The sequence below is a fragment of the Neofelis nebulosa genome, chromosome 4 (genome assembly GCF_028018385.1).
Source record: "Neofelis nebulosa isolate mNeoNeb1 chromosome 4, mNeoNeb1.pri, whole genome shotgun sequence".
Lineage (NCBI taxonomy): Eukaryota > Metazoa > Chordata > Mammalia > Carnivora > Felidae > Neofelis > Neofelis nebulosa.
Window position 1 is genome coordinate 113,668,933 of NC_080785.1, and position 27,647 is coordinate 113,696,579.

The following is a 27,647-nucleotide window of genomic DNA, read 5'->3' on the forward strand; positions in this document are numbered from 1 at the left end:
TCCATGATCTGTGCAGAGCCTGACACGGGGCTCGACCCACGAACCTGGGATCATGACCTGAGCCGAAATCAAGAGTTGGATGCTCAACCGACTGAGCCACCCAGGCGCCCCTCTCCTTCTTTCTTGGGTCACGCTGGCCTCCCACCCTCTTTCTGTTTCCCGGCTCTGGGGCACCCTGTGAATGGAGGGCTACGTCCCTGCTAGAAGCAAATTAGTGGGCGGCCCTGAGCCTCTGGAGGGCCAGGCACAGGGACCGGATGGGCAAGCTGTCACCCCGTCCAGCCCAGTCCTTCACACAGGGGCTCTGGTGTGGCTGTAGCCCCACGAGAGTTTGGCCACAGATGTGTTGTGTTTGGTCCACCCAGTCTCCTAATTTTTTTGGTTTTCATTCAGCATTGTGAAAAACAAAAATCAAGAGATTTCACAGAAAAAAAAAAAAAAAAGAAGAAAAACTACGGGGATTCCTGGCTTATCCTGAAACACCAAAAACAATCTCCCAAATCTGGGCTGAAGCCTCACTCGTTTATGATATCCGCCTGAACCCCGGAGGCCTCTGACTGTGACCCCCGATCTCGTCCCATCCTCTGATCTGGTGGCAGGAAACACAGTCCAGACAGACAACAGGTCCCCCACTAGTGGAGAGGGAGCTGAGACTGACTGGCTCTAGCAAAGCCGCCATGTGTCAGGAGGGTCCCAGCTGCTGCCCCCAGACCAACCTGCCTGTGTCTACTCAGTCATTCCACCTCACTGATCCTCAGTTTGCCTGTGAAATGGTGCTGTGAGCACAGCAGGGTACTCAGGCAACACGACTTTGCACCCCTCCCTCTGGGCAAGGTGGGTCTAGGGACAGCCATGTTCTTACCTGCTCGCCCAAGGCCTGGCAGGTCACGAGGATCCAGTGTTGCTGGTAATTCCGGGAGGTAGAGGGCCCAAAGAGAGCCAGACTGATGCTGTCTGTGTCTTCAGAAGTGATGTTCCGGAAGAATTTGGAAGGCTCGAGGACCCAGGGTCTGGGACCTCCTTCGAACAGCATCTCCTTTGAGGAGCCAAGGGTCACCAAGGCGACGGAGGAGGGGTCAACAGCCTGTGGGGGGGGGGGGGGTGAGGGGGAAAGGAGAGGCAGCATTCCTCTGGGAGGCCTGTGCAGGGCTCGCCCTGCTGCCGACTCGCCCCTGCAGAGGTCAGGCAAGCCCCAAGTCCTCTCTGGAACTCAGTCTGCTCATCAGCAACACTACCAGGACTGTTGTCAAGATCCAAAGGCATAGGAAGGCTCTGGAAGAACTGTGTCCTCACTCTCTGATATGCCGCTGAGGGGATGGCTAAACAGACTTGCCTCTTCTGTGAAATAATCAGTAAAAGCCTTAAAAATACCCACAGCACTTGCCCTGGAACCTAGGAACTCCTCACCTGGAACCTAACCTAAACAGAACAGGAAGGACAGAAACAGATTCACCCACAAAGAGACGTTCGTCACACTATTACCTATAATAGCAAATCATAGGCAACAATCTGAAATCCACAGTGCAGGGCTGGGTAAATAAACATGGTACATCCACACAACGGGAGGTTCCACGGGTCCCCGAGGCAGCATGTACAAAGAGCTGGATACAAAACTGACTCCAGTTTGATCACAGCCGCGTGGCTTTAAAAAGCATAAAGCCATCCTACAAAGAAACACACCAGAAGACTGAGGGAAACGCAGGCAGCCTGTCCTTGCTGGCGGTTTGTTTCCTTTTTCCTCCACAGACTCTCCCACACTTTCTACAACGTACGGATAAGCTTTGGGGGGAAGGGGAGGGGGCAAGACTTTTTTGCCTGCTTTGTCCCCAGCACTTAGAACAGTGTCTGGCCCATAGTCGGTGCTCAATCATTATTTGCTGAAGGAAAGAGTGAACGTTAAGTCCTAAAAGTACTCAACAAATAAGGACAAAGTAAAATAATTTTTTAGGAGCGCCTGGGTGGCTTAGTCGGTTAAGCGTCCGAATTCAGCTCAGGTCATGAACTCGCGGTTCGTGGGTTTGAGCCCCACATCAGGCTGTGTGCTGACAGCTCAGATCCTGGGGCCTGCTTGGGATTCTGTGTCTCCCTCTCTATCTGCCCCTTCCTCACTCACTTGAGCACGTGCTTTCTCTCTCTCTCAAAAATAAATAAGCTTTAAAATAAAACAATTTTTTTTTTTAATAAAAGCCCTCATCTGCTTTCACAATCTTTGTGCTGAGGGTCCCAGGGCCTCCCTGCACAGACAAGGGCAGAGCTTAGAGTCTATAAGAAAGGGTGCCATTCCCATCCAACATCAGGGAGAGGGCCAGCTCCGCCAGGAAGACGTGGTTTGCTCTGCCCAAGGACACCTCCCTCCACAGACACAGCTGGGGTCTCTTTGAGGGGTCCTGCAGCCTTGCTCCCTGGCTCCCTGCTGGGGCTTACCTGCTCTGCTCTAGAGGGTCTCGCTGAGGTTGCCCCAACTACTTACTTACCAGCGGGCTTCCCTGTTGGACCCCACTCTACCCTCCAAGAACTTCCAGATGTCCCTTCTGAAAGCACAGATCTGACCCTATCACTCCTGCACTAAACCATTCTGTAGCACCTGCTGTCCTCAGAAGAAAGCCTTAGCCCAGGATTCGGGCTCTTCCAGGGTAGCCCTCGCCCCATCTCTCCTAGTCCCACCTTTAGACTAGCCCTCACAGAAGCCACCCCACTGACCCTGTCCCCTTACCTACTCCTTTCTCCAAGAAGCCCCCACTTCCTCCCTCACCCGATGACGTCCAGCCTGCCGGGGCAGACAGCTCATTCTCTGGTCCCTGCTTTGCCTCGTGTCAGCATACTGCAAGGAAATGATTGGTCTGGGGACCTACCTCCCTGATCAGCCTAAGGGCTCATTAAAGGTAGGGCCTGCTTTCTTCTATAACCACAGCAATCAAACTATGAGAAATGAAAAATGTAGAGAAAACAAGAATATTTTTTTTAAAAAAGACAAGGGAAATTACAACGACTCTGTGGTACTATTTCTTTTTTTTTTTTTAATGTTTATTTATTTTTGAGAGAGACAGACAGAATGTGAGCAGGGAGGGGCAGAGAGAGAGGGAGACACAGAATCCGAAGCAGGCTCCAGGCTCTGAGCTGTTAGCACAGAGCCCGATGTGGGACTCAAACTCACAAACTGTGAGATCGTGACCTGAGCTGAAGTCTGATGCTTAACCAACTGAGCCACCCAGGCACCCTGCCCCTAGATTCTTTTTTTTTTTAATTTTTTTTTAATGCGTATATATTTTTTGAGAGAGAGAGAGAGAGAGAGAGAGAGACAGAACATGAACAGAGGATGGGTCAGAGAGAGGGAGATACAGAATCCGAAGCAGGCTCCAGGCTCTGAGCTGTCAGCATACAGCCCGATGTGGGGCTTGAACCCATGAACCATGAGATCATGACCTGAACCACCTAGGTGACCCCGTGGTACTATTTCGTAGCCATATGATTAGCAAGAATCTAAAAGTTTGAGCACACACTCTGCTGGTGAGTATGCAGGGAAATGTGCACTCTTTTTAAAGAATTTAGTTACTTTTTTACTTAACTTTTTATTGAGATATAATTGACATATAACATAGCATTGGCTTCAGATGTACAGCATAACAATTTGATATTTGTATAGAGAGTTGACCTTTGAACTACGCAGGGGTTAGGGGTGCTGACCCACCCAGCATGTCAAAAGTCTACATGTGACTCTTGACTCCCCCAAAAAGGAATGGAGGTGAGATTTCTAAGTATCTCTCTTTTTTTTAAGTTTTATTTATTTATTTTGAGAGAGAAGGGCAGAGAGAGAGGGGGAGAGAGAATCTGAAGCAACCTCTGCACTGTCAGCTCAGAGCTCGACGCGGGGCTCAAATTCAGGAACCATGAGACCACGACCCAAGCTGAAACCAAGAATTGGATGCTTAACTGGGCCACCAGGCACCCCTAAGTATCTTTCTGATATAGCTTTAACTCTGGAACTATATAACTTACATATACATAATAGTAAAAACAAAAACCAAACCCTAAAACTGACACCTGGAAACAGACCAATGTGTCTGACAGATGGGTCATTACAAAGCTGCAGTGACTAAGTGTGTGCCTGTCCCCTACTCTTGGCCTAAACGATACCTTAACCTCTCATGATTCCCAACGTCTTTTAGAACAAGAGTTACAAACACCTGTTCCTCTGACTGCCTTTCAACAGCTGGCGAGGGTGGGGGTCCACGGAGCCGGTTCCTAAGGTGGAATCAGCACCAGGCAGTAAAGGGCGCCAGGATCCATCAGCTATGTCTGCTGTGGGCACAGCACAGATGCACACAGCTGCCGTGCCTGCATTAGCCCGGAGTCCACCAGGGCAGGGGCCGCTTCTGGTTCAGAATGGCCAGCATGCTGGGAGTATGGAGGCTACCGCTAACACAGATCGAGGGAGTCCTAAGTTTAATGCCTATAACGTAGTGTACTTGACAGCTATGTCCAGGTCCGGTTCTCCCAAGCTCTCCTCTCCAAGAATCCTTGGAGCCCTGAGTGTTGGTGCTGCTTGAGGCAGAACATCCAGTTTCCCACCCCTCTGCGGGTAGAGACCAGAATGTATTGCTGGGATGTCATAAAGCCTGGGCTGAACCAAAGCATCCCAGCGCTCAGACAGTGCCAGCCCCTTCCATTTTGGACCCGCATGTGTGAACTCCACTCACTGTAGGGTGTTAGTCTATTTCTGTAGTCACCTGCCAGGACTGGGGTGACGGACCCACCCCTCAGGGCCCCCTGACCCTTCACCTAGCTCCCTCCATGCCCTCACCCCCACGGCGGCTGTGTAATTCCTCGACTGCCAAGAACCTGACGTCCTCACAGATTCAGACAACCACCTGGCTGTCACCCGTAGTCCTGGACCCAGAGCAGTGCCCCAGCCAGTTGCCACCTCGCTACGGAGGGGAGTCACCGGAGTGACAGCTTTAAGATGCACACGTCCTCGAGGGGCACAGGGTGACGATCTGCTGAGGCCTACGGGGCACAGCTTCTCTTGGCTGTGGACTTACATTAAACCCTTAGCAAAGAAAGGGAATCACTTGTCAATGAGAATTCTGTCCTTTTAACTTTTTTTTTCCAGTATTTTTCTGAATTTGCTATTGGTTATCAACTCTCCAGGAATCCCTCCCTGCACACATATGCACGTGTGCAGACGCAGGCAATTTCAAAAACCCCGGGGCGCCCCCACCCGCAGACTCTGCCTTGTTGCATGCCCAGGTTTTGAAACCATCAAGATAGCCCTTTTTCTGCATGTGAATGGCCAAGCATGACCAGGGCCTTTGACTTTTCCTCCCTGGCCCTCCTACTCCACTCAGGCCTCTTTGCTCAAACATCACCTCCTCCAAGAGGCCGTCTCTGATCCCGTAAGGCAGAACCTCTTGTCACCTGCTACCTCCTTTCCCGCTCAACTGCCCTTATTACTACCTGCCATCACTTTGTATGCAGTCATTTGTTTCTGTCGTCAGAACTAGAATGAAGCTGTTACCGGCTAGCTGTGTGACCGCAAGCAGGTTAACCTCTAGGAGGCTCAGTCTCTGCATTCTGTAAAATGGGTATAACAAGAACTTGCACCTCGTGGGATTACCATAGAGATTCAAGGAGTTGGGGGCAGGAGGTGCCTGGGTGGCTCAGTCAGTTAAGCCTCTGATCTTGACTTTGGCTCAGGTCATGATCTCATGGTGTGTGAGTTGGAGACCCACATCGTGCTCTGTGCTGACAGTGCAGAGCCTGCTTGGGATTCTCTCTTTCCCTCTCTGTCTCAAAATAAGTAAAGGGAATGTGAATGAAAGCCCCAAATACATGTCCAGCAACACGGGCTCAATAAAGGACCTGAGCTAGGGCACCTGGGTGGCTCAGTCATTTGAGTGTCAGACTTCACCTCAGGTTGTGCTCTCTCGGTTCATGAGTTTGAGCCCTGCATCCGGCTCTGCACTGACAGCTCAGAGCCTGCTTCGGATCCTCTGTCCGGTCTCTGCCCCTCTCCCACTCGCATTCTGTCAAACATAAGTGAACATTAAAAAAAAAAAAAATGGCCCGTGTTATTATCAACTATCCTTATCATCCCCATTTTACAGATGGAAAACATGAATCCCAGCAAAGTGAACCAACGTGTCCAAGTGTATCCAGTCTGTTCCGACTGCAGATCCCCTGTTCTTCCCCATGTGTCAATGCTACAACCAGCAAAACTTCACTGCGGGCAAAACAGGTCACTGTAAACCCTGCCAAAGGATTTTTTTTTCCACCACCAGCCCAAAGGGAAAGACTGTGTCAAGGCACCACACGTCCTATAATTAACAGCTGCCAAACTATGAATTACCACCTTTGCGTGTAATTCTCCTCCCATTCAGGCATAAACGGGCCAGAGAACTCTGTGCCAGGGAGAAAGGTTAATAATCACCACTGCTAACGAAGGACGCTCATAAATCATAAGGGCTCCTCAGTGGATGTCAGAGCACAGATACTTGAAGGGGCAAAGCCAGAGAGGAGAGGGCCTGTGCACGTCAGACCAGACGTCTACTCTGGGCCTCGGTCTCCTGATTTGCAGAACCAAGAGGGTGAGTCTAAACATCCAGAGGCCCTTAGCGCAGACGGTTTACATTTCTAGCAGATGGAATGCACGCACCCCTTCACAGGATACTCACGTTTGGTCTAGGACCAAAAGACAGCAGGAGAGGGGCGGGGTGGTTGGAAGTGAAGGCCCCACTTCCCCCGGCTATCCCAGCGGCTCCGGGGTCATCGTGTTCAGCCGTACTGAACGGCTCCATCGTGGGAACGGGGAGCCAGGGGGGGTCCTCACACCCGGGCACTGGGGGCTCCCAGAGGGTAACCTGCATGGGGGTCATGGGTCTCCAGATCCCTGCAGCAGACAAAAGCTGAAGAGTACCTGGGGTGCGGACCGCGGAAGGAATTAGGTACCCAGCAAGCACAAGGCCTCCATAGTCCAAACAGACGGAGGAAGGTACACATAAGTCAGGGGTGGGGGCCAGAGCTGAGCGGTGCCCATCTTATGTGTGGACCTGATTTTGTCCTCCCCTGACCTTCACCAGCTGCCCACTGCTGGGTGAGAACAGAATAAATATCTAGCCCCTAGCCCAGCATTCAAAACCTTCCTTGATCTGACCCACGGAGACTTCCCAGCCTCTTATCTCACCCGAGATATACTATTTCCAGTGCTCTCAGCAGCCAAGCTTGCTGCCTCCATGCCCTCCTTCTCCTTCTGTGTTCGCTGGTGACCTGTCCCCCTCGGGACTCTTCCTTATCTCTGTCATGCTCATTGCAGTTGTCTCAGCAGCTGCCTCCCCCACAGACCAGTGGCCACCCAGGGCACAGTATGGGACTTCACCTGGGATCTCTGTCTCCCCAGCCTGGACTGTACCAACAAAGTGCCCAGGGACAATCTGCAGGGTAAATTGACAGATGGACAAGCAAACAGTCACTGATAGTTGCTTTCCTAGTTTCTATGCTCCCCTCTTCCTTAAAGAAAAGAACCCTCATTTTGTCAGGGTAGAAAAGTATCTAGCTAAAATATTTCCTGGTCTCTGCTGAAGCTAGGTATGGCCAATGGATTTAGTTCTGGCCAGTGAGATGCAGGTAGAAACTGTTCTTTTAAACTCCTGACAAGTCTACTACAAGAAGCTAACTTAGCTGAAAGGAGAGCTCTTTCCTCTTTTAGCTATGTGGGATACAGATATGATAGCTGGAGTTCCAGCAGCTATTTCAGACTGTGAGGCAAACTTGGGGATGAAAGCCACATACTAGAATGAGGAAAGACAGAAACCTAGGTCCCTGATACTATGGAACTGTCACACTAGCCCCAGGCAAGACCTGAAATAAACGTGAAAGAGAAATAAACTCTTTTGGCTAAGACACTGTTTTAGATTTTATTACATGTAAATAAACCTGATCTTAACTGTTATCAAGACAGAAGAAAGATAAAAAAAGAAAGTCATATCTTTCTCCTACAGCTTGTCTAGTCAGGAAGCCTTGACTGGGGACACGTCTACATTATCTTCACCCTTAATCCCACCTCAGGACAGTGAGCTCATTCGGTGCCCTCTGATGCTTCAGCCACACACCCCAGATAATTGGGATGTCTGGTCATGAAGCAAGCACCCAGGAAGAGCCCTGAAGAATCTCTCCTCAGGGTCCTAGGGAAACCGCACCTCATCCTCAAGAGTGACTGACGCCATCCATCTTAGAGAGGTCGATCCTCTTGAAACCTGTTCTCTGAGCCCTCTCAGTGCTTCCTGATCAGTGAGGGGATCCTGACTTCCTAATTTTACATTGCCACCCTCCCTTCTACTACCCTCCCTATCACCCTCTCCTTCCTTACTTTTTCCATGGTATGCATTGGCTTATTACTGTCTCCACCTCCGTCTCTGCTAGAATGTCAGTTTCGTGAGGGCAGGGATTTCTGTGTGTTTTTTGCTCTGTTGTATTCCTAAGGTGTAGAGCCGGGACTGGTGTAGTAGGTATTCATACAAATTTTGGTGTGGGGGGGGTCAGGAGACCTGGCTCCAGTCCTGGCTGGTAAGCCTGGACACATTTGCCCACTCATTCATTCTAAACAAAACAACCCTTCTCAGATAATACCCACTTCTGGGTATTTAACCGCAGGAAAGGAAAACACTAACTCAAAAAGATATTTGCACTCCCGTGTTCATTATAGCATTATTTACAATAGCCAGGATATGGAAATAACTTAAGTGTTCATTGATGGATGAATAAAGATGACACACATACACAGAGAGGAATATTATTTAACCATAAAAAAGAAGGAAATCTACTATTTGCAACACCGTGGATGGACCTTGAGGGCATTATGCTAAGTGAATTAAGTCAGACAGAGTAAGACAAGCACTGTATGATCTCACTGATGTGTGTAATCTAAAAAAAAAAAAAAAGAAAAGTCATAGATACAGAGAACAGATTGGTGGTTGCTGCGGAGGGGTGTGGGGCAGGAAATGGGTGAAGGGAGTCAAAAGGTAGAAACTTCCAGTTATAAAATAAATAACTCACGGCGATGTAATGCACAGCATGAAGCCTGCAGTTAACAATACCGTATTGTATATTTGAGAGTTGCTAAGAGTAGATCTCAAAAGTTGTCACCACAAGAAAAAGATGTGTACCTTTGGTGCTGGATATTAACCAGACTTACTGTGGTGATCATTTCACAATATACACAGATATTGAATCATTATGTCATACACCTGAAACTAATATAATGTTATATGTCAATTATACGTCAATTGAAAAAAAAAAAAGGGAAAAAAAACCTGTTGGTGGTTACCTGCTCTGTATCAAACACCATGCTCCAGGCTAGGGTTTCAGAGGTGAAAGGCTCTAATCTCACGGACCCTGCCTCTAATGGGTGAGAGAAACATGGGGGAAGAAAACATGTTGCCGAAAACCAAGGGGACCAGAACTGCCCTGCAGGCTGGAGCTGGGGGTCAGGGAAATGTAAGCCCTGACTGTCCCAGCCCGGGAGGCCCCTGGGAGGCGCCCCGGGACAACCCTTTTGCCCCCTGAAGGGGGAGCTGACACACCCTCTCTGGACCTCCTGTGTGAGAGGCAGGCTTTGCATTAGGTCCACTTCCTGCGGCGGGGCCTGCGTGAAGCCTTCCCATCCACCCTTGGAGGAAGGTCTGGTTCTCTTTCATCTGTATTTTAAACTAACCCTTACTGAGCACTCACTACCTCCCAGGCACTGTTCTAAGCCTCTCTCATTCACTAGCCCCGCTAATCCACACCATAACCCTATGATTTAGGTGCTGTATTAGCCCCATTTTACAGGCAGGGAAACAGAGGCCCAGAAAATTAAACTAGTCAATGCCACCGAGTTGGTGTCAGACCTGGATTCAAACTCGGCAGTCAGTGTCAAAGCCGAGGCAGTGAGTTCTGAGCTCTGAAGGCCTCTCGCCACAGAGAGATGAAGGGGGACTCACACACCAGCTGGGTACCTGATGTCAGGCAGGCACCAGAATCCTCTGCAGACAGCATTTCATCCCCACAGATGTCAACGATCACCTTCCGCCATCAGGGAGGCCCTGCTCTTTCTACACACTTCCTGATTTCAGCTTGATGACGAGAGGGAGCGGGAGCTATTCCAAAAGCTATTCTGACCAATCAGGGTTTAAAAAAAAATTTTTTTTATGTTCCATTGTATACTTCAGAGAGAGAGAAACAGAGTGTGAGCAGGCGAGGGGCAGAGAGAGACAGAATCGGAAGCAGGCTCCAGGCTCCGAGCTGTCAGCACAGAGCCCGACGCGGGACTCAAACTCACGAACAGTGAGATCATGACCTGAGCCGGAGTCAGACGCTCAACCGACTGAGCCACCCAGGCGCCCCACCAATCGGGTTTTAATACAAATTTGCCAGAGCAACTGAATTATTCGCATCAAGGGGAAGAGGTGGGCTCACCTTGAGGGGCAGGTAGGCAGCGATGGTGATCCGGGCACTCAGGTGGATGTGGCCATGTTTGTAGCTCACGAGGAGTGTGGTGTAGCCCTGGGCCTCCGCTCTCACCTTGACCCCGCTGCAGTGCTCAGAGCCTGGCTGCAGCCTCCCTGTAAGAAGAGAACCAAACGATCCCTGTGAACTTGCCTTTGCCAAGAAAAACATGACAGGCTGACAGCCCCTCCTTCATCCTGGGCTTGATACACAATCTAACTTTTTTAACTAAAAAATCTGAACTGGGGCGCCTGGGTGGCTCAATCGGTTAAGCGTCCGACTTCGGCTCAGGTCATGATCTCACGGTTCGTGGGTTCGAGCCCCGCATCGGGCTCCGTGCTGACAGCTCAGAGCCTGGAGCCTGCTTTGGATCCTGTGTCTCCCTCTCTCTCTGTCCCTCCCCCACTCGCGCTCTGTCTCTCTGTCTCAAAAATAATAAACATTAAAAAAAATGTTTTTTTAAATCTGAAGTATAATTCCCATTCCAAAATACACTTATCATAAGCATACCATTCATAATGATTTTTTCCCCCACCAACTGAACACACCCTGTATCTAGAGAAACACTATGACCTGTATCCCTGAATCTCCCATAGATCTTTCTGGTCACTAGCCCTCCCCAGAGGAAAACCACTGCCACCTGACTTCTAACAGCTTAATTTTGCTGACTTCTATATTTTACATGAAGGGAGTCACTGAGCATAAAGTCCTGTGCGTCTATCCTCTTAAGCTCAACACTGGTGGTGAGAGCTCTCCTTACACTTTGCACAATGTACATCTTTTATCCGCATTTGTAAATATGACTTCACTGTATGAATATGTAGCGACTGATTTCCCCATGCTACTGCAAACATCTGGGTTGTTTGCAGAGTGGGGCTTTGAAGCAGGGTGCTGCTGTGAACACGTATGCGTGTTTTCTGGGGTGGACGCATTTCGGCATTTCTGCTGGGCGTATCCCTAAGAGTCCGGTATCTTCACCCCTAGTCCTTATTCCCCAGGAGCACGGGTATGTTTGTATATCACCATCACTGCCAAATATGTTCCCTAAAATGGTTACATCAAGCTATACTGTTCTTAGTTGCTGCACAGCATCCCTGCCAATACTTGGTATTTTCCACAATTTTTAAAAAAGGCATTCTAGTGGGAGTGTAACGGTATTTTATTGTTTTGTTTCCAAACATTTAGAAAAAAAAATCTGTGAAACCCCACATACCCATCCCCTAGATTCTACAATGAATATTTCGCTATATTTCTCCTACCGCATATCCATCCATCCCCCTACCCATCTACCCACTGATCTTATTTTTTTTATGCATTTAAAAGTAAGTTGCAGGCATCAGTACACTTCATTCCAAATGCTTTAGCATACATAGAATTATCCACAGTCCGATATTTCTTCATGGTTCTCTTTCCCGAAGGTCAAATTTACACATAGTGAAATAGTACAGATCTTAAGTGGACCATGCCATGAGTTCTGACAGACGCGTCTACCTGTGAAGCCCTAACCTCTACCAAGATGCGGGACACGACCTATCCCCACGGTTCCCTCCTGCTCCTTCTCAGGCAATCCCCGCTCACCCCTTTCCCTGGAAGCAAGCACTATGGCATTCGTTTTACATCATGGTTTAAGGGTTTTGGGGTTTTATGAAATAATAATTTTATTGAACTATAACTCACATGTCACAGAATCACCCATTTACTTTTTTTTAGCTTTTTTTTTTAATGTTTGTTTATTTTTGAGAGAGAGAGAGAGAGAGAGAGCATGAGCAGGAGTGGGGCAGAGAGAGAGAGGGAGACACAGAATCCGCAGCAGGCTCCAGGCTGTCAGCACAGAGCCCGGTGCGGGGCTCGAACTGATGAACCATGAGATCATGACCCAGGCCGAAGTCTGACGCTTAACCGACTGAGCCACCCAGGCCCCCCAGAATCACCCATTTCGAGTGCACACACAATTCAGTGGTTTTTTAACACATTCACAGAGTTGGGCAACTACCACCACTAATTCTAGAACATCTCATCTCCCAAAACAAAACCTGCACCCATGGCCAGTGGCGCCCTCCCCTCTCCAGTCCCCGGCAGCCACTGCTGGACTTTCCGTCTCTCTCTCCATGGAGATCGGTGTGCCCCCCACTGCACGCCAATGAAGCGCATTCTTTGGGTCTGGCGGCTGTCACGCAGCATGTTTTTGAAATTCATCTATGCTGTCCCATGATCAGTAAGCCGGTTCCTTTTTATTGCGGAATACTGTGCTGCGAGGGTGCCCCACAGTCAGTCTGCTCATCCATTCACCAGCTGAGGAGCACTGGCGATGTTTCCAGGGTTGGGACAGAGCACGCTGTTGTGTCAGTGGCCACCACTGTGGCCAGGGCAGAAGTCCCCGCACTGCCAGGAAGGGTGGGCTATAGAGTCCACGGGCAGAGCCCACGAGCCCCGGAAAACTGCAGCTCTGCCCAGTGGGCCTGTGTCCACAATCACACACAGCGAATAGGGCAATGCTAGGTCTGAGTGTGGAGCCTGCTGGCTTCCGGTCGGATTCAGAGAGGCTGGGCGAATGCTCTCCTGGACTCGGCCCTGAATGTGAGACAGGACGCCGGGTCCTCTGCAGAGCTGGGAAGTGGGTGCTGGGGAGTGGGGGCAGGGCGGCCTGAGCGTGATGCCCTCTGCCCCCTGCCCCAGCCTGCCTGGTGTAGAGACTCAGCACTCCCCGAGTGCCAGGCTCTCCCGTCCCACGACCTCCACCCTGACCTGGGGCTGAACTTGGAACGTGTCACTCCCTGTGCGGTCTCTGACTCCTGACCTACTCTTCCTGCTTCTCAGAACACTCTTCTCCTAATTTTCCCCCTCCCATCCTTCAGGTTCAGCTCTCACTTCATTTAAGCAGCCTTCCCAGACATCCCCAAACTGGCTCAGGCACCCAACTTCTGCCGAGGAATATGTTCAGGTTTTCCTGCCGAGTGCACGCCCAGGGGTGGGACAGAACTCACGGTCCCTGTGCTCGCCCGCCGGCCCACTCCGTCCCAGGCACCGTAAATGCCTGTGGAGCCACCTGTCTTGGTTCTTAGTGGGCCATGAAGGAGACACCACGCGTCTCGTGTTCACCAGGAACCCCCAGAGCACAGCACTTACTAGGTGCTCAGCGAACAGGCTGCTGAAAACCAGCCGAGGCTGGGAGCAGAGCAAGGGCCAGGGCAGAGCAGGAGCCCAGGTGTCGCAGCACCCCGCCAAGCCCAGAGCCCTGGGGCTCCATCAAAGGCTTGCAATGGTGCCCACGGCCAAACAGCTTCCAAGGGGGCTTCAGCGATGAGGACAAGGAGGAAATGGGACCCCAGCTGCCAACTCCAGCAGGAAGAAAGTGGAGCCCCAAACTCACCGAGAGGGGGTCTTGGGGCCTGGGGCTGCAGCCACTGAGGGACCCATCACGTGTCCTCTCAACCAGGCAATCTCACCTGAGACAGACAGACAGAGAAGGAAGCCTAGCGTGGGGATACATCTGCCCCCAAGCACCTGTCCCATGAGCCTCCTGGGCCCCAGACAGATGTCACTCAACCCGCTGGCCCCACCTGGTCACTGGCCCCACAGATCCTCTGGACGCCTGCATCTCTGTGGCCAGGCTAGGCTTCAGGTTAGAAGGTATGTATTTCTCATATAGCCTGGACCCTATAAGCGAGGCTTCACCAAGCCACACATGTACTCTACACCAAGGGACATTCCAGGAGCTTTCTGAGGGAAATTTTGACACCACGGGTGTTGGTCTCGGCTGCTACCTTCAGAACCAATCTCCTTGAAACATGCTTCTTGCGCTGGGCTGAGGCACATTCGTTCATAACCCTCACAGCTAGTGAGGAGCGGGTATCCCTATTTTACCCATAAGGATTGTAGGTTCAGAGAGGCTGGGCAACTTGTCCACCATCACACAGCCAATGTGAGAAAGAAGTGACGCTCAGACCCATAGTTGTGAATCCCAAACCTTGTCCCCCATTCCCAGGACCTCCTGGGTGCCAAGCCGGTGCCTGGGCCGCGGCCTGCAGGCTCCCCTCCCGGACACACGTCAGGGGCAGCGCAGGGGGGCAGCTCCTCTCCTGCCTCAGCGGGCCTCTCTCTCCCTCACGCGGAGGTCTTTATCCCAGGCGGCTGACCACCAAGGCCCTGCCCACCTGTTACTTCCAACCCCTCCCCAAACCTTCCTCCCTCACTAGATTGTCAGTCCTTGGCTTTCTTCATCCACAGGAATCCCCTCACTGCCCCGTCTCCACCTCTCAGGGGATGATGGCTCCACGGTCAGTGTCAGACACACCCAGGTCTGTATCCCACCCTCACCTGTGCCCTTGTGTGACCCTGAGCAGCTAGCTAGTGAAGAGCAGCTCCCTGTCTCTTCATCTGACACGTGGGCCAACCATAGCCCGCCCTCCCACGAAGTCTGATGAGTCACACACACATACTGAGTGCTTACTCTGCACCTGGTGGGGTTGACGTTCTTTAAACTGACTGCCACCGCCACCATTACCACCGACATCACCACCGAAGCCCCGCGGGGCAAGCCAAAGAGGAAAGGTCAATGTGCATTGAGGGGTGGACACGCTTCATGCCACCAAGGTGTCAGGATTCTGTCACCAGCCAAAATCCCTACCGACAGGTATCCCGAGTACCTACTGCAAATCCAGGCACTGCAATGGGCACGAGGACATGCGATTCTATTTAAGATGACACCCATTTTAGAGATGTGGCAACTGAGGGCTCCCAAAGCCCAATGACAGGGTGGGTCACACAATGGGCAGGAGCCAGACCAGACCACTGCTGATGGTGGACAAAGGGACACATGTCATTCCTCGTGCTATGACCCGCCCGCCCCCCCCCCCACCCCGCTGTCTCAAGCCCTCCAGTGGGCAATCGGGGGCAGCCCCTGTTGACAACTTAGGCATTCTGTCTGGTGCCCACTCATCAGTGCTGGCTCACCTGGGAGTGGCTGGAACACGCCCTGGTTCTCCACCTCGATCGCCAAGTCGAAATGGGAGCAGTCGCTCAGGGTGACCACCTCGTCGGCCCCACCAGGAATGAGACCGTTGATCCTCAGCGGCAGCTCCAAGGTCTGGCCCACGCGTGCCTCCACCTGGCATGGTGCGAACTCCATGCTGCTGGGCTCGATCACATACACCTGCGGGACAGGGATGTGGACTGAGGTCATCGGGCTCCGCAGGAGAGGAAGGGCCTGTGCTAGTGTTTCCTAAGAGCTGCCGTGCACTGGGCACTGAGGACATGTCAGTGAGGAGACTGAGCTGGGAGGACAGGTGTGTGCAGTGAATTGGGGGACAGAGCTGTCAGGGAAGGCCGCTCTGATAAGGTGACCCAGGAGCTCAGACCTGAGAGCCATGTCAGATGCAGCCAGACAGAAGTGTAGGGGGAAAACATTCTGGGAAGCAGAGACAGTCAGTGCAAAGGTCCTGAGCCACGTACCAGCTCAGCTTGCTGGAGGAATATAAAGAAGGCCACAATACAGGGTGAGAGAGGAATCATCACCCACAGATGACACTTCTATAAAACAAAACTTGTCACACTCCAGGTTCTGTTCTAAAAACACTGCTAATTCATTCAGTGCTCTCAGGCTCTTTGTTAAGATTTTATTAGCCACCTCTACTTGAGAAAACCTGGACAGTGGGTCTGGGCCGGGCAGCCTGGCCTCTGGGGCCATTACACAGTCTCTTGAGGAACCGTCCCCAGGTTGCTGAGCAACTGGATGAAAGGTAGCACGTGTACTGAGACTAAAGAAACTCAGGGGGAGGAGGACAGTGGTCACAGTTCATCCATAATTTGACAATCATGCTGTAGCTAAAGGGTCTCGGTTACGACCCTTTTTACGTGAGAATGAGATCGATCCTTAGGAGTGTGTGTGTGTGTGTGTGTGTGTGTGTGTGTGTGTGTGTGTGTATCTATGTGGATCCAGATATAAAGACCAGGACAACCTGTCCTTCCACGTCCCAAATAATATACGAGCAGGTTGAGACTGGACACGCTGTGTAAGGAGCTTTGACTTCTGCCTAAGTGAAGTCATAGAGGTAGGTGGAGGTTGGGGTTAGGGTCAGGAAGTCAGGAGGCCAAGGTGAGTGGCAGTGACTCACACCCACCACCCACGGCCTTTGCCACGTGAGCTGGTCCTGCACCACCTGGGGTCAACAGCCAGGTGCAGGGCTCCAGTACAGAGAAGGAAATGAGTCAGAGCCAGGTCTCACGGAGTCTGGGGCCTCCCTTTGACCATGAATTTGCCAACGCTCAGCAGCACTTCTGACTTGGAGGTTTCATTCCTTTCAGGTCTGAGGACTTTTCTAGAATGGCCCCTTGGTTACCTCATGTCTTCTGTGTTCCCTGGTCCCCCTTCCAGAAACTCTCACTATGCTGACCCTGCCCCTTCTGGTCTCATCCCCAGCCTGGTGGGGGATGTCACACCCATCCCCCTGCTGTGACCTGAGCTCCTCAAGGGCGGGGCTGGGGCCTGACCCCCATCCCCCTGCCGGCCACCAAAACCCAGTCCAAGACTGAGGGCCAAAGTGCTTCTGAATAAGCCTGAAGGCTGGATGTGAGGAGGCGGCCTGGAGACCTCCGTCCTGCGCCTCTCCCCACCCCCAACCCCGCCCCCAAGCTGTCCGGGGGCCCCCGAGGTCTCACCTTCATCTCCCCAAAGTGGAGCGGGTTCTGCACGTCATGCGCCTGGATCACACTGAGTCCAGTGTTACTGCCTGTGGTCATGACGCCCTTGACGGTGACCATGGCCACCATGTGGCTTGACGAAGACCAGCTGAAGTTCCCACTCCCGCCGTGGGCCTGGGGAGGAAAACCAGTGCATCACCCCGCCTGCCTGCCCGCACTCTCTCTCTCTCCCTCTGTCCGTCTCTTCCTGCCGCACACTCACGCTTGCTCTCTGACTCTCACGGTCAGTGGCCTCTCACCACCTGCAGCATCAGCTGACCCCCGGCTGGAGGCCGCCTCTCCACCTCGCTCTCTCTACCGGGTCTCATTTCCAGTCCTCATACTGTGGGGGCCTTGTGGCCGACACACACACACGCACACGCCCGTGACACTGGCCCCAGACCTGGCGGCACCCCCAGACCCGAGTGGGAGGACCCTGGGCCACACGGCAAGGTCCAGGAAGCTGCTTCCCTGACCAGGCACAGGCTCCCTCCCGGCACACACCCCTCCTGCTGCTAGCCGTCTCCCCTGGAGTACAGGCAGTCCAGTGGCTCCCCACATCGGAGGCCAGCACCCCAAGCCCTGGACGGGGACACACCTGAGTGAACAGGCAGCAGGTGCCGGTGACAGTCGTCACGGCCAGGGAGACAGCAGGGACAGTGCTGGCCACCGGAGCTCGAGCCCCCATGGGAGTCGGTCAGTGCCCGCTGACTGACGCCAGGTGGGCACATGCATATCAAAGACCGAGAACACTTGATACAGTTAGAGATGTTCTCGCCTTGAATTTCAAATTCTTCTCCAAGGATATTTACACTGCTTTTGGAAAACAACCTTTTTTTTTATCATTATTATTTTATTTTTTAACAAAAACTAATGCTGAAGTTGAATGTGCCCTCGAGGCTTTCTTTATTATGCTTCCTTGTCTGTTGATCTGCGTTTGTTTTTTTTTTTCTGATTGCCAAAATATGACGCTGTGACGGACACCCCAGAAAGTAGAAAAAGCATAAAAACTCCCCGATTTTAAATTCTCTCCGACCACTAGAAGGTAACAGTAAAAGACACAGAATAGACAAAAAGCCCTAATCCCATGGAAACCCCCAAAGGAGCGAACCCAGATGTGGGGTGTCACAGTTACCTTTATTGTGTACTGATAGGCGCCCGTCTTTGGTTGCCACGGAAACGTCAAGATGCTCGGATAGAGGGTGATGGGGACGTGAATTTCTACCTCCTGCTGGTTCCACACAGGTACCCGCAACGTGTGGACCCCTCCATCCTACAAGGGGGTGAGGGAGCTGCACGTCACCATGACAACCAGGTCATCAGAAGTTTTTGCACCCAAGCAGACCCCCACCCCTCCCCGGAGATCAGGTCACAAGGAGATTTTGTGATTGTCGGGGAGCAGGAAGGATGATGCCGGATACCCTCCACCCTCCTCTGTCTCCATGGAGACAGCTTTCCACGGCTCTGTAACAGCCACTCAAGTAAATGCTGCCTGACTTCATCTTCACGGCACCCCAGGTGGGACGATGTGGTTATCCCACTTTACAGGCAGGAAAACTGAGACATGGGGCACGAAAGCAACTTGCCCAAAACCCCCAGAGCTGAAGTGAGACTGGTAGGAATCGCTGTCTAACCCCCAGGCCGTTCTCTCTGCTGCCTCTAGCTGCCTCCTCCAGGTCCGGGGCAGGTTTGTGCAGGGTAGGAAGAGATCACCCGTCACCCATGCCAATTTCCCAATCAGTAAAAACCTGCTCACACCTAAAACTGACCGGCCTTTTAAATGAAAGGACTTGGAAGGACCCAAGCAGCCAAACGGCCAAAGGGATGCTCCTGGCTCCTGGCTGTACCACAGCTAGACACACGGGCCCAGTGTGGTTTCCCCAACAGGGTTTCTGCCCCAATCCCAGAAGGGCAGACTCACCTTCACAGGGGCTGGCAAAGGGCAGGGGAAGAGGGGCACCCAGTATGGGGACGGGGGACAGGGAAAGCCCCAAGCCCCAAGCCCCACCACCAGACAGCCCTCGAAAGCCCAGACGGAGGCGACCCTCACGGTACCCATGAGAGCAGCACACCAGGCTGATCCGGGGGTCCCCGGCCTCCCAGGGCTCATGTCCGGCCTGGGAGGGCGCGGGGGGTGAACACAGAGGGAGGTGCCAACTCACCTGGTCCACCACGGAGGTGAGGGCTGCCTCGATAGCTGTCTGGCCCTTCTTTGTCGCCCTGACGTGATGGTACGAGCCATTCTGGGAAGAAGCGAGCACCTCAAAGAACTCAGGAGGTAACACGGTGTCGATGCGGAGATTCTGGAAGTGGGGCAGGATGGGTGAGAGAGGCGCTTCTGGGACGAGTCCGGAAGTCAGAATGCAGGAAAGGAGCGAGGTCAGGCCACGGGGCCGCCTGAGGCCCAGGGGCCTCAAAACCAGCAGAGGAGCTGGGCGAGGCCCCAGAACTGAGCTCTGACCACTCTGGCCTTGGAGCCCTCCCAGGCCACCCTCCCCGCAGGGCCCGGGACCCAGCGCTCCTGCTGTGATCACCCGGTGGTGCTCAAGCCCATGTCAGTTTTCTCAGATCCTGAGGTCCCAGCAAAGAAACCACTAAACACCAAACCACAAAAAAGGTCGTGAATATCCACGAGAGCCTGACCCCCCTCACCCCCAAAAAAGGGTGATCGTCAGGGTCCTTGTTCAATAACACAAAGAAAGCAATAACCTGCAAAGCTGCCTAAGGGGGAACCTTGCCTCCTTCTTCTCAAACCTCAGAAGCTGCCAGGAAGGTCCCAGATGGTCCAACTGAGGATCCTGGAAACCTCTCCTGAAGGAACAAAACGTGCCGAGACTCCTCTCCCCCCACCTACGTCTGCCGTTCCTTTCTAGAGCCAGAAAGCTAAGGGATGTTGGCCTTGGTCACCTGGGACTTCCAGACAGAGTTATAGGTATTCCTGGCCCTGCAGGAAAAGATGCATCCTCAGCAGAGTGAGGTAAAGTCTCAGGCTAATGACAAGGGAGCAGGAAGGCAGCTGGCAGACAACGCTTGCTTCCCGTCACCGCCTCCTTGGACTGTGCTGCCTGTGGCTTCCTCTCCCCGCTCCAGCCCTACAGGGAGAGGGCCAGGGGTGCAGACTCCCAGGCTCACAATGTCCTGAGAGGCCCCCGGGATCCCACGGTGCTGTCTCCCATGGACCCGGCAGCACCACCAGGAATCACCGGACTCAGCTTGCCCGCGTGGGGGCCCTGCTGCTTCGGGCGCTGCTCTGGGAGACGCGTCCCACACCCCGCCGGGCCCCGAGGTAGGCACTCACGTCGGACAGGTAGACCTTGTTGCCGGACTTGTCAAGCACTTCAATGGTAATTTCATACAGGCGGCCCGTCTCCAGCACCCACCTGTCACCAGGCTGGACGGTGAACCCTACAAAGCAGGCAAGCAACAAAGCCTGACCACCCGGACCACAGGGGCGTGCAGCTGAGGAAGGGGATGGTACCAGGCACCATCAGCCCCAGGGCCCCGCAGCCGCTCACAACCTGCTCCCCTCCGAGGAGAAAGAACAGCTGCTGATCATGGTGAGATCTGACGCCCACCACCAACCTGAGCCCTCAGAACCTGAGGTGATCTCTCAGATGTCCAGGACCAACCTGAGCACATCCCTCACTGGCTGCTCAAGGGCTCACTCACACTTGATCAGACGGTCCACGGATGCTCTACACTGAATCCACAGTAGGTCTACACTGTGAATCTGAGTAGGTCTGAATCTGAATCTGAATCCACATCTGAATCCACAGTAGGTCTACACTCTGAACCCGCAGCGAGTCTACACTGAATCCACAGTAGGTCTATACTCTGAACCCGCAGGGAGTCTACATCTGAATCCACAGGAGGTCTACACTGTGACTCCATGAGTCTACACAGGAATCCACAGGAGGTCTACACTGTGAATCTGAGGTCTAAATCTGAATCTGAATCCACATCTGAATCCACAGTAGGTCTACACTCTGAACCCACAGTGAGTCTACACTGAATCCACAGTAGGTCTACACTGTGACTCCACGAGTCTACACTGAATCCACAGTAGGTCTACACTCTGAACCCGCAGTGAGTCTATACTGAACCCACAGGAGGTCTACACTGTGAATCTGCAGGGAGTCTACACTGAATCCACAGGAGGTCTACACTCTGAACCCGCAGTGAGTCTATACTGAACCCACAGGAGATCTACACTCTGAACCTGCAGCGAGTCTACACTGAATCCACAGGAGGTCTACACTGTGAATCCGCAGGGAGTCTACATCTGAATCCACAGTAGGCCTACACTGTGACTCCACGAGTCTACATCTGAATCCACAGGAGGTCTACACTCTGAACCTGCAGGGAGTCTACACTGAATCCACAGGAGGTCTACACTCTGAACCCGCAGTGAGTCTATGATCCAAATCCAAAGTGAGTCTACCTCTGAATCCACTGTGAGTCTATGCTGTTAATCCGCAGGACTTCTACCCACTGAATCCCCAGTAAGTAATGCTCTGAATCCACAGGGTTTCCCTCTGAGGCCTGGCACTGAGCATTCTACCCGGGTGAGCGGCCCTCCCTCCCAGGCCTCCGGCTGTGTTCCCACTCGGGGCCACAGCAGCTGCTGGCTGACCCCCAAGAGGCCACGTGCTTTCTCACCACACCTGCGCCCGAGCTGTTACTTCGGCCGGGCTGACCTGCCTCGGAAGGAGCCCCTCTGAAACGCCTGCCTCGAACATCATCTCCCAGAGGCCTTTCCTCTGCACTCACATCCACTGGCTCTGGACCCCTGTCCTGTCACCATCCGTTCACACTGGTCTCTCCTGTGCGAGGACCTAAGCTTCCTCCCTCCAGAGCCCCGATGCCCAGCAGAGGCCAGACTGAGGGAAGGTACCAAGAAAACCTTTCTGAATAAATGAAGTCCCTGAGACACACAGGGCTCCCCTGCCAGGTGTCACTGCACGGTCAGCTGGGGTCCGCACCAAGCAGCAAGCTCATGTGGTGGCTAACAAGAGGACCTAAGGGGTTGCCGCGTGTCAGTCAAGTGCTGCCTGGCCTGAACCAGTTCGGTACGCTCAACAAGGAGTCAACTCCGAGGAAACACAAAGGAAGCACCGTCACTGTGACCAGGGGTGACACGTGTCGCGGACATCTGCCAAGCCGCGGTCAGTTATGGCAGCCCCTGGGCCCCGGCTCTGCCCCTATAGGTCCTCCATAAGTGCAGATTCCTCCCTTCCTCCCTCAGTCAAACACCTCCCCTTCCTCCCCACTGAGACTTTTACCGAGTGTCACACTGCTTTAGGGGCTCCTTTGTAACTGCGCTGCCCACTGGGGCCCCCAACCTCCAAATGGCCACAGCCACGGTCGGGTCTGGACGGAGGCTTGGAATAAAACCCAGGAAGGGACAAAGCCCTACTGACTCGACCGAAATATTTCTGTCTCTGTTGAGCCGGTCGCCTACCCTGACCTTGGCCTACCCTCTGCTTGTCTGTGCATCAGTGGGGGAAGGACTAGGGAGCAGCCGGACAAGGACTGGCAGAGCTGGCCAGACTGAAGCACTTTCTAGGGAGCCGTTCCCTTTACTTGTATTTTTTAACTCCTATAAATAAACAACATCCAGGGGGACCCACGATGACCCAACTCACCCAGGTATCCAGGTTCAACCACGTAGATGGTGCTGTTGGGTAACCTAGAAGCACCCTGCATGCGGATACCTGAATTCTTAATTAAGGAACAAAACATAGGAAGGAAAACAGACTGGCTGGCAGGATTTAGCTGGCTTGGATGACTTGATTACCATCTAGACATCACAGGCAAAGGAGAGGGGATGAAAGCTTGCTCGCCTGAGGCCAAATAGAACAAGGCCGTTTTCCAGAACCCAAGGGCCCAGCACACTTCCTATATGAGCAAAGGTGGATCTCTGCAAGAGACACTGGAGACCATGGGAGCAGGTCTAGGACAGGGACAATCCATGTGCCAGTGTGGAAACAGCCGCAGCCAGGCCCCTCGGATGAGGCTACCCACGCCCAAGACGGTTCCGGAGGCGAGGAGCACGGCTCAGCTCCTGCCACCACCTCCCATCCGGGGAGCCTCTCCGGTGAGTCACCCACCGAGGTGAACAATTCTACACGGCCGTGTTGCTATTTCGGTTCCTTCTGATTGTCAGACCTTGAGGGAAAACAGGGTTATTTTTAGCCTAGCCAAGCTTTCAGGGAGAAAAAGGGCTTCCCAACAGCAGATATCCCGCGTGGGGCACACATATGCACTTGCAGACTGGCCAGGGAAAAGGGTACTCCTGTGGCTGAGAACCAGGTTGCTCTGTCCCAGCTGCACTGCAGTGACCATCGACGTGTCCTGGTCCAAGACAGCCACGGGCCGGCTCGGGTCTCCCTCGGGGCTCGGGATGCTGTTCTGAAGCTGCAGCTCATACTGCTCGGAAGGCATTGAGAGCTCTGACCACCCGGAGTCAAAAAGGGGAGACAAGAGCAAAGACAGGAAACGTTAGTAGCCAATGTGGCAGTCCCGCCCCAAATCCCTGGAAGCGTCTCCCAGGGCTGCTGCTTAACGGACAGACTTTCCTTGTTTCTTCCTTCCTTTCTTCTTTCCTTCCTTCTTGCCCTCCCTCCTTCCCTCTCTGCCCCCCCCTTCCTTCCCTCCCTCCATTCCCTCCCTTCCCTCTCCCTCCCTTTCTTCCTTCCCTCCCTCCTTCTTTCCTTCCTTCCTATTTCTTTCTTTTGCTTAGCTTTCTCAATACTTTTTTTTTAATTCCAGTATAGTTAACATACAGTGTTATATCTTATCAACCCTTTTAATTTTAACATTATGCTCAATGCCTGTGGAGAAAGCTGACACTCTCCATGAATTTTCAGAGACAATCAGTTTTTCAGTGACTGCTGTAAACTGCCTTTTTTTTTTTTTTTTAATTAAGCACGGCTTCCGACTCCAATTGCAGACTGCTTACAGCATACAGGAGTTAAATGAACTCTATTACTGCACTAAGGGTCCAGCATGGGGCTCACTGGATCTGTGCGTCCTCTGGGAGTTTCCAAAAAGGCACCAATCCGTGGTTTCCCACCGGGTTTGGGGAGCTCAGTCTAGAATTCTCTCTGTTGCCATCCTGCCCATCCATCAATGCTTCCCCCCTCTGTGTCATGTTGTAGAAGAGAACTCGCTCATTCTGGACCAGGATGAAAAACAATTTCCCCAAGGACATAAGGGGTTCCACAAAATCTACCACCCCTGCATCCATTTTCCACACTACGGTAGTGACCACGAGCACTTTTGATACAAATGGCTGCCACTGACCACGAAATTGAGATGTGGCAGGACTGCGCCTGGTGTTTGATGTGCACATTACCCCATTTTATCCCACAACAACCCTTGAAACAGGCACTACTGATGCCCACACCCTCAAGGTGGTGGTGCCGCAGAAGTCAGGACAAGAAGCCCGCCGGAGGTCCCACAGCAGGCAGTGGCAGAGCTGGGATTCAAACCAAAGAGACCACAAGCACTTTCCCATGACTTCTTCCTGGCCCATCAAATTTCCTACCCAGCAACCCACTCGTGGAGCCTGTAGGTGCTGCCACGTCCCCGCCCTCCGGCAAGAGAGAAAAGAAAGCGGAGAACCGCTGACAGCATCCCTGCTTGTTGTTCATCTCTGGGCCCCGGCTCAGGGCCTTGCCCCGGGAGGCGTCCAGGACAAGGACCAGGAGGAATTGCAGCTCGAGCATCCTTCAGAATTCCCAAGGATTCCAATGGGAACTCTAAAAGGGAGGCAACCGGTCTATTTCCGGTCTTAGGGTATCTTCTGTGTGTTCCAGTAAGCCCCCAAGAACTTGCTCTCAAGCAGAGACTCTCAAAGCGTGGTCCCTGGACCATCTGCATCACCTGCCAACTACAAATGACTGGCCCCAGCCCAGAGCTTCTGGATCAAACTCTGGGGGCCCAGTGCTCAGAGTTTGAACAGGCTCTCCAGGGGATTCCAGTGCACACTAGAACTGAGAATCCCTTAGCGAACACACAGCCCATTTCTTGTCTCTAACTGGGGGAAGCCCAGCCAAGCTGGGCTGTGATGCTTGCAGACCGTATGTTCAGAAAATAGCAGCAGCACGTCAAGGATCCATGCCATGATAAAATAATGCCGCTGCTCAATAGAGCAGTATTACTTTATGTTGTTTTATGAAGCACTAGCTCCCTCCCTTATTTAAAGTTCTCCAAACGAATAGGCCATTTTGGGAAGGGAATATACTGATTCTCACAAGATCTTGCACGACGACGTATTTACAAAAGCCTAAGACAATGAAAATAAGGGGCTTGTCTGACTCCTTAAACACCTCTTACAAACGCAGAACCAGCTGCTTCTAAGAGGCACTGAATACTAAGGGTCACTATCTGTCTGGAAACATAGGAAGGTTGTTCTTGGGACACGAGACCAGCCCGTCTACCATCTGCAGAGGGGAAAGGGCCATCCCCAAAGGCTGCCCCTCTGTAAGCCAAGAGGCCCACATGCTTCTAGAAGACAGGCTCTGTGACCCCTCCGGACCCCGTCTAATGCTCCAGACATGCTCCTAATCCACCCACCCCGTGTAGGCTCACGGAGCTCCTGGGGAAGTGGGCCTGAGCCCATGACCATGGGGGGCTCACTCCCCTGCCTCCAACTCCAGCACCTGCTCACATAGCCCGTGTGACTCAGTGCTGGGAAGCACAGCTCAAGGGTGTGCTGGGTTCCAAGTCCTTCGCCACCTGGGACACAGACACCCGTCTATGCGGTTGGTTTTCCCAGCTTCAGTGCATTTTAGCTCAGTCATTTCCACTATTCCACTGCCCTCAGTCAGCATTGTCCTTTCTAGGGTTTCTTCTGTCTGATGGTGTGGTTACTGTGCCAGCCAGGTCTGCAAGCAACACAAACACCAACAGGGTGGAGAACCGAGGGGAGAGGCCTGCGGCCCCCACTGGTCTGCAGGCAACACCGAGGCTCCTGTCATGAGCTCCAAGAGCCCCTCTCCTCCCTCACCGGCCCCCGCTTGTAACATGTTTGCAGGGTAATCATTGGATTGACTGCTGGGCTGTGCGCTCCAGGAGGGCAGGGACCTGGGCCGCATACACAGCACCCAGCAGGCTGCAGCACACAGTAGGTGCTCAATAAATGGGCTTGCAAGACAGCAAGTCCCCAAATAAAGAGAGGCGGGACATAGGGAAACATGGAAGAAAAAATAATTATATTTTTAAGGAAGGAAAACCGCAAAAAAAAAAAACCCCAGAAAGAATAAACTTGGGGTTACAATTATCTACATGCTAATAAATCCACATGACTGTACTCTAACCTATAATTCTCCGAGCCAAAGCAGGATGTCATGCAAGACAGACAGTGGCCGAAATTCATGTCCCCTGTAACACCATCAGTCCTGGCTTTCCTGTCTAGTCAACTTGTTTCGGATGACAGTGATGTGAATTATATCTCAATTAAAAAAAAAAACAACAAATTCATCTAAAATGAATGGACAGAGTTTCCGTTTATATGACTCGTTCACGGTAGGCCTTTGTTGGCTCAGTTCTCAAGGCATCTGTCTGGAATCCTCTCCAGAGCTGTGCCAACCACAACCCTCAATCACACAGGTGTGTTTATCTTTGGAGGAATTTTCCATCTCATTACCTCACTGATGAAAGGGAGGCAACATGACTATTTCCGGTCCTGGGGTATCTCTTGTGTGTTCCAATTCTTTGATGTCTATAGTAGTCACTAAACCCACAAGCTTCCTGGGTACTTGGGATGTGCCATTCCCCTGAACTATGGCCCCTGAGCTCATTCAGGGTGAGCTCTTCAGACGTCTTAATTAAATCACCCACCCTTGGGGAGCCTGGGTGGCTCAGTCAGTTAAGTGTCTGACTTCGGCTCAGGTCATGATCTCGCCGTCCGTGGGTTTGAGCCCCACATCGGGCCCTGTGCTGACAGCTCGGAGCCTGAAGCCTGCTTCGGATTCTGTGTCTCCCTCTGTCTCTTCCCTCCCCTGCTCACACTCTGTCTCTCTCTCAAAAAATGAGTAAATATTGGAGTGCCTGGGTGGCTCAGTCGGTTAAATGTCCGACTTCGGCTCAGGTCATGATCTCGTGGTCTGTGGGTTAGAGCCCCACGTCGGGCCCTGTGCTGACAGCTTGGAGCCTGGAGCCTGCTTCAGATTCTGTGCCTCCTTCTCTCTCTGCCCTCTCCTGCTCATGCTCTGTCTCTGTCCCTCTCTCTCTCTCAAAGTTAGATAAACATAAAAAAATTTTTTTTAAAAATAATTCACCCTTAACCATGCTCACTGCCCTCCCTGGTTGGGGCTCAGCCCTCAGGCCCCGCCCTGCGTCCTATGCAGAAGGGGTTGGTTTCTCAGCTTCTGTGGTCTGAGGGCAGAGAGCCACACAGTGGCTTCTGACCGGATCCACTGCTCTGAGGTGAGGCAGTCTCTTTGAGGACCCCATCTATGCCACAAAAACCCAAATTTCTTGGA

General features: G+C 52.5%; 1 protein-coding gene across 3 annotated transcripts in view; it reads right to left on the minus strand.

The window, feature by feature from the left end:
- Window positions 1-27,647, minus strand: part of NUP210 (nucleoporin 210) — a 109,373-nt gene that overhangs the window by 49,756 nt on the left and 31,970 nt on the right. For all 3 annotated transcript variants that reach the window (XM_058725848.1, XM_058725847.1, XM_058725850.1), the window contains exons 7-15: window positions 23,451-23,609; window positions 22,803-22,871; window positions 20,456-20,562; window positions 19,320-19,460; window positions 18,293-18,430; window positions 17,137-17,292; window positions 15,433-15,631; window positions 10,450-10,595; window positions 863-1,084 (exon numbers count right to left, since the gene is read on the minus strand). In XM_058725848.1, coding sequence (XP_058581831.1) covers window positions 863-1,084; window positions 10,450-10,595; window positions 15,433-15,631; window positions 17,137-17,292; window positions 18,293-18,430; window positions 19,320-19,460; window positions 20,456-20,562; window positions 22,803-22,871; window positions 23,451-23,609 — 1,337 coding nt within the window. The remainder of the gene's footprint in view (window positions 1-862; window positions 1,085-10,449; window positions 10,596-15,432; window positions 15,632-17,136; window positions 17,293-18,292; window positions 18,431-19,319; window positions 19,461-20,455; window positions 20,563-22,802; window positions 22,872-23,450; window positions 23,610-27,647) is intronic.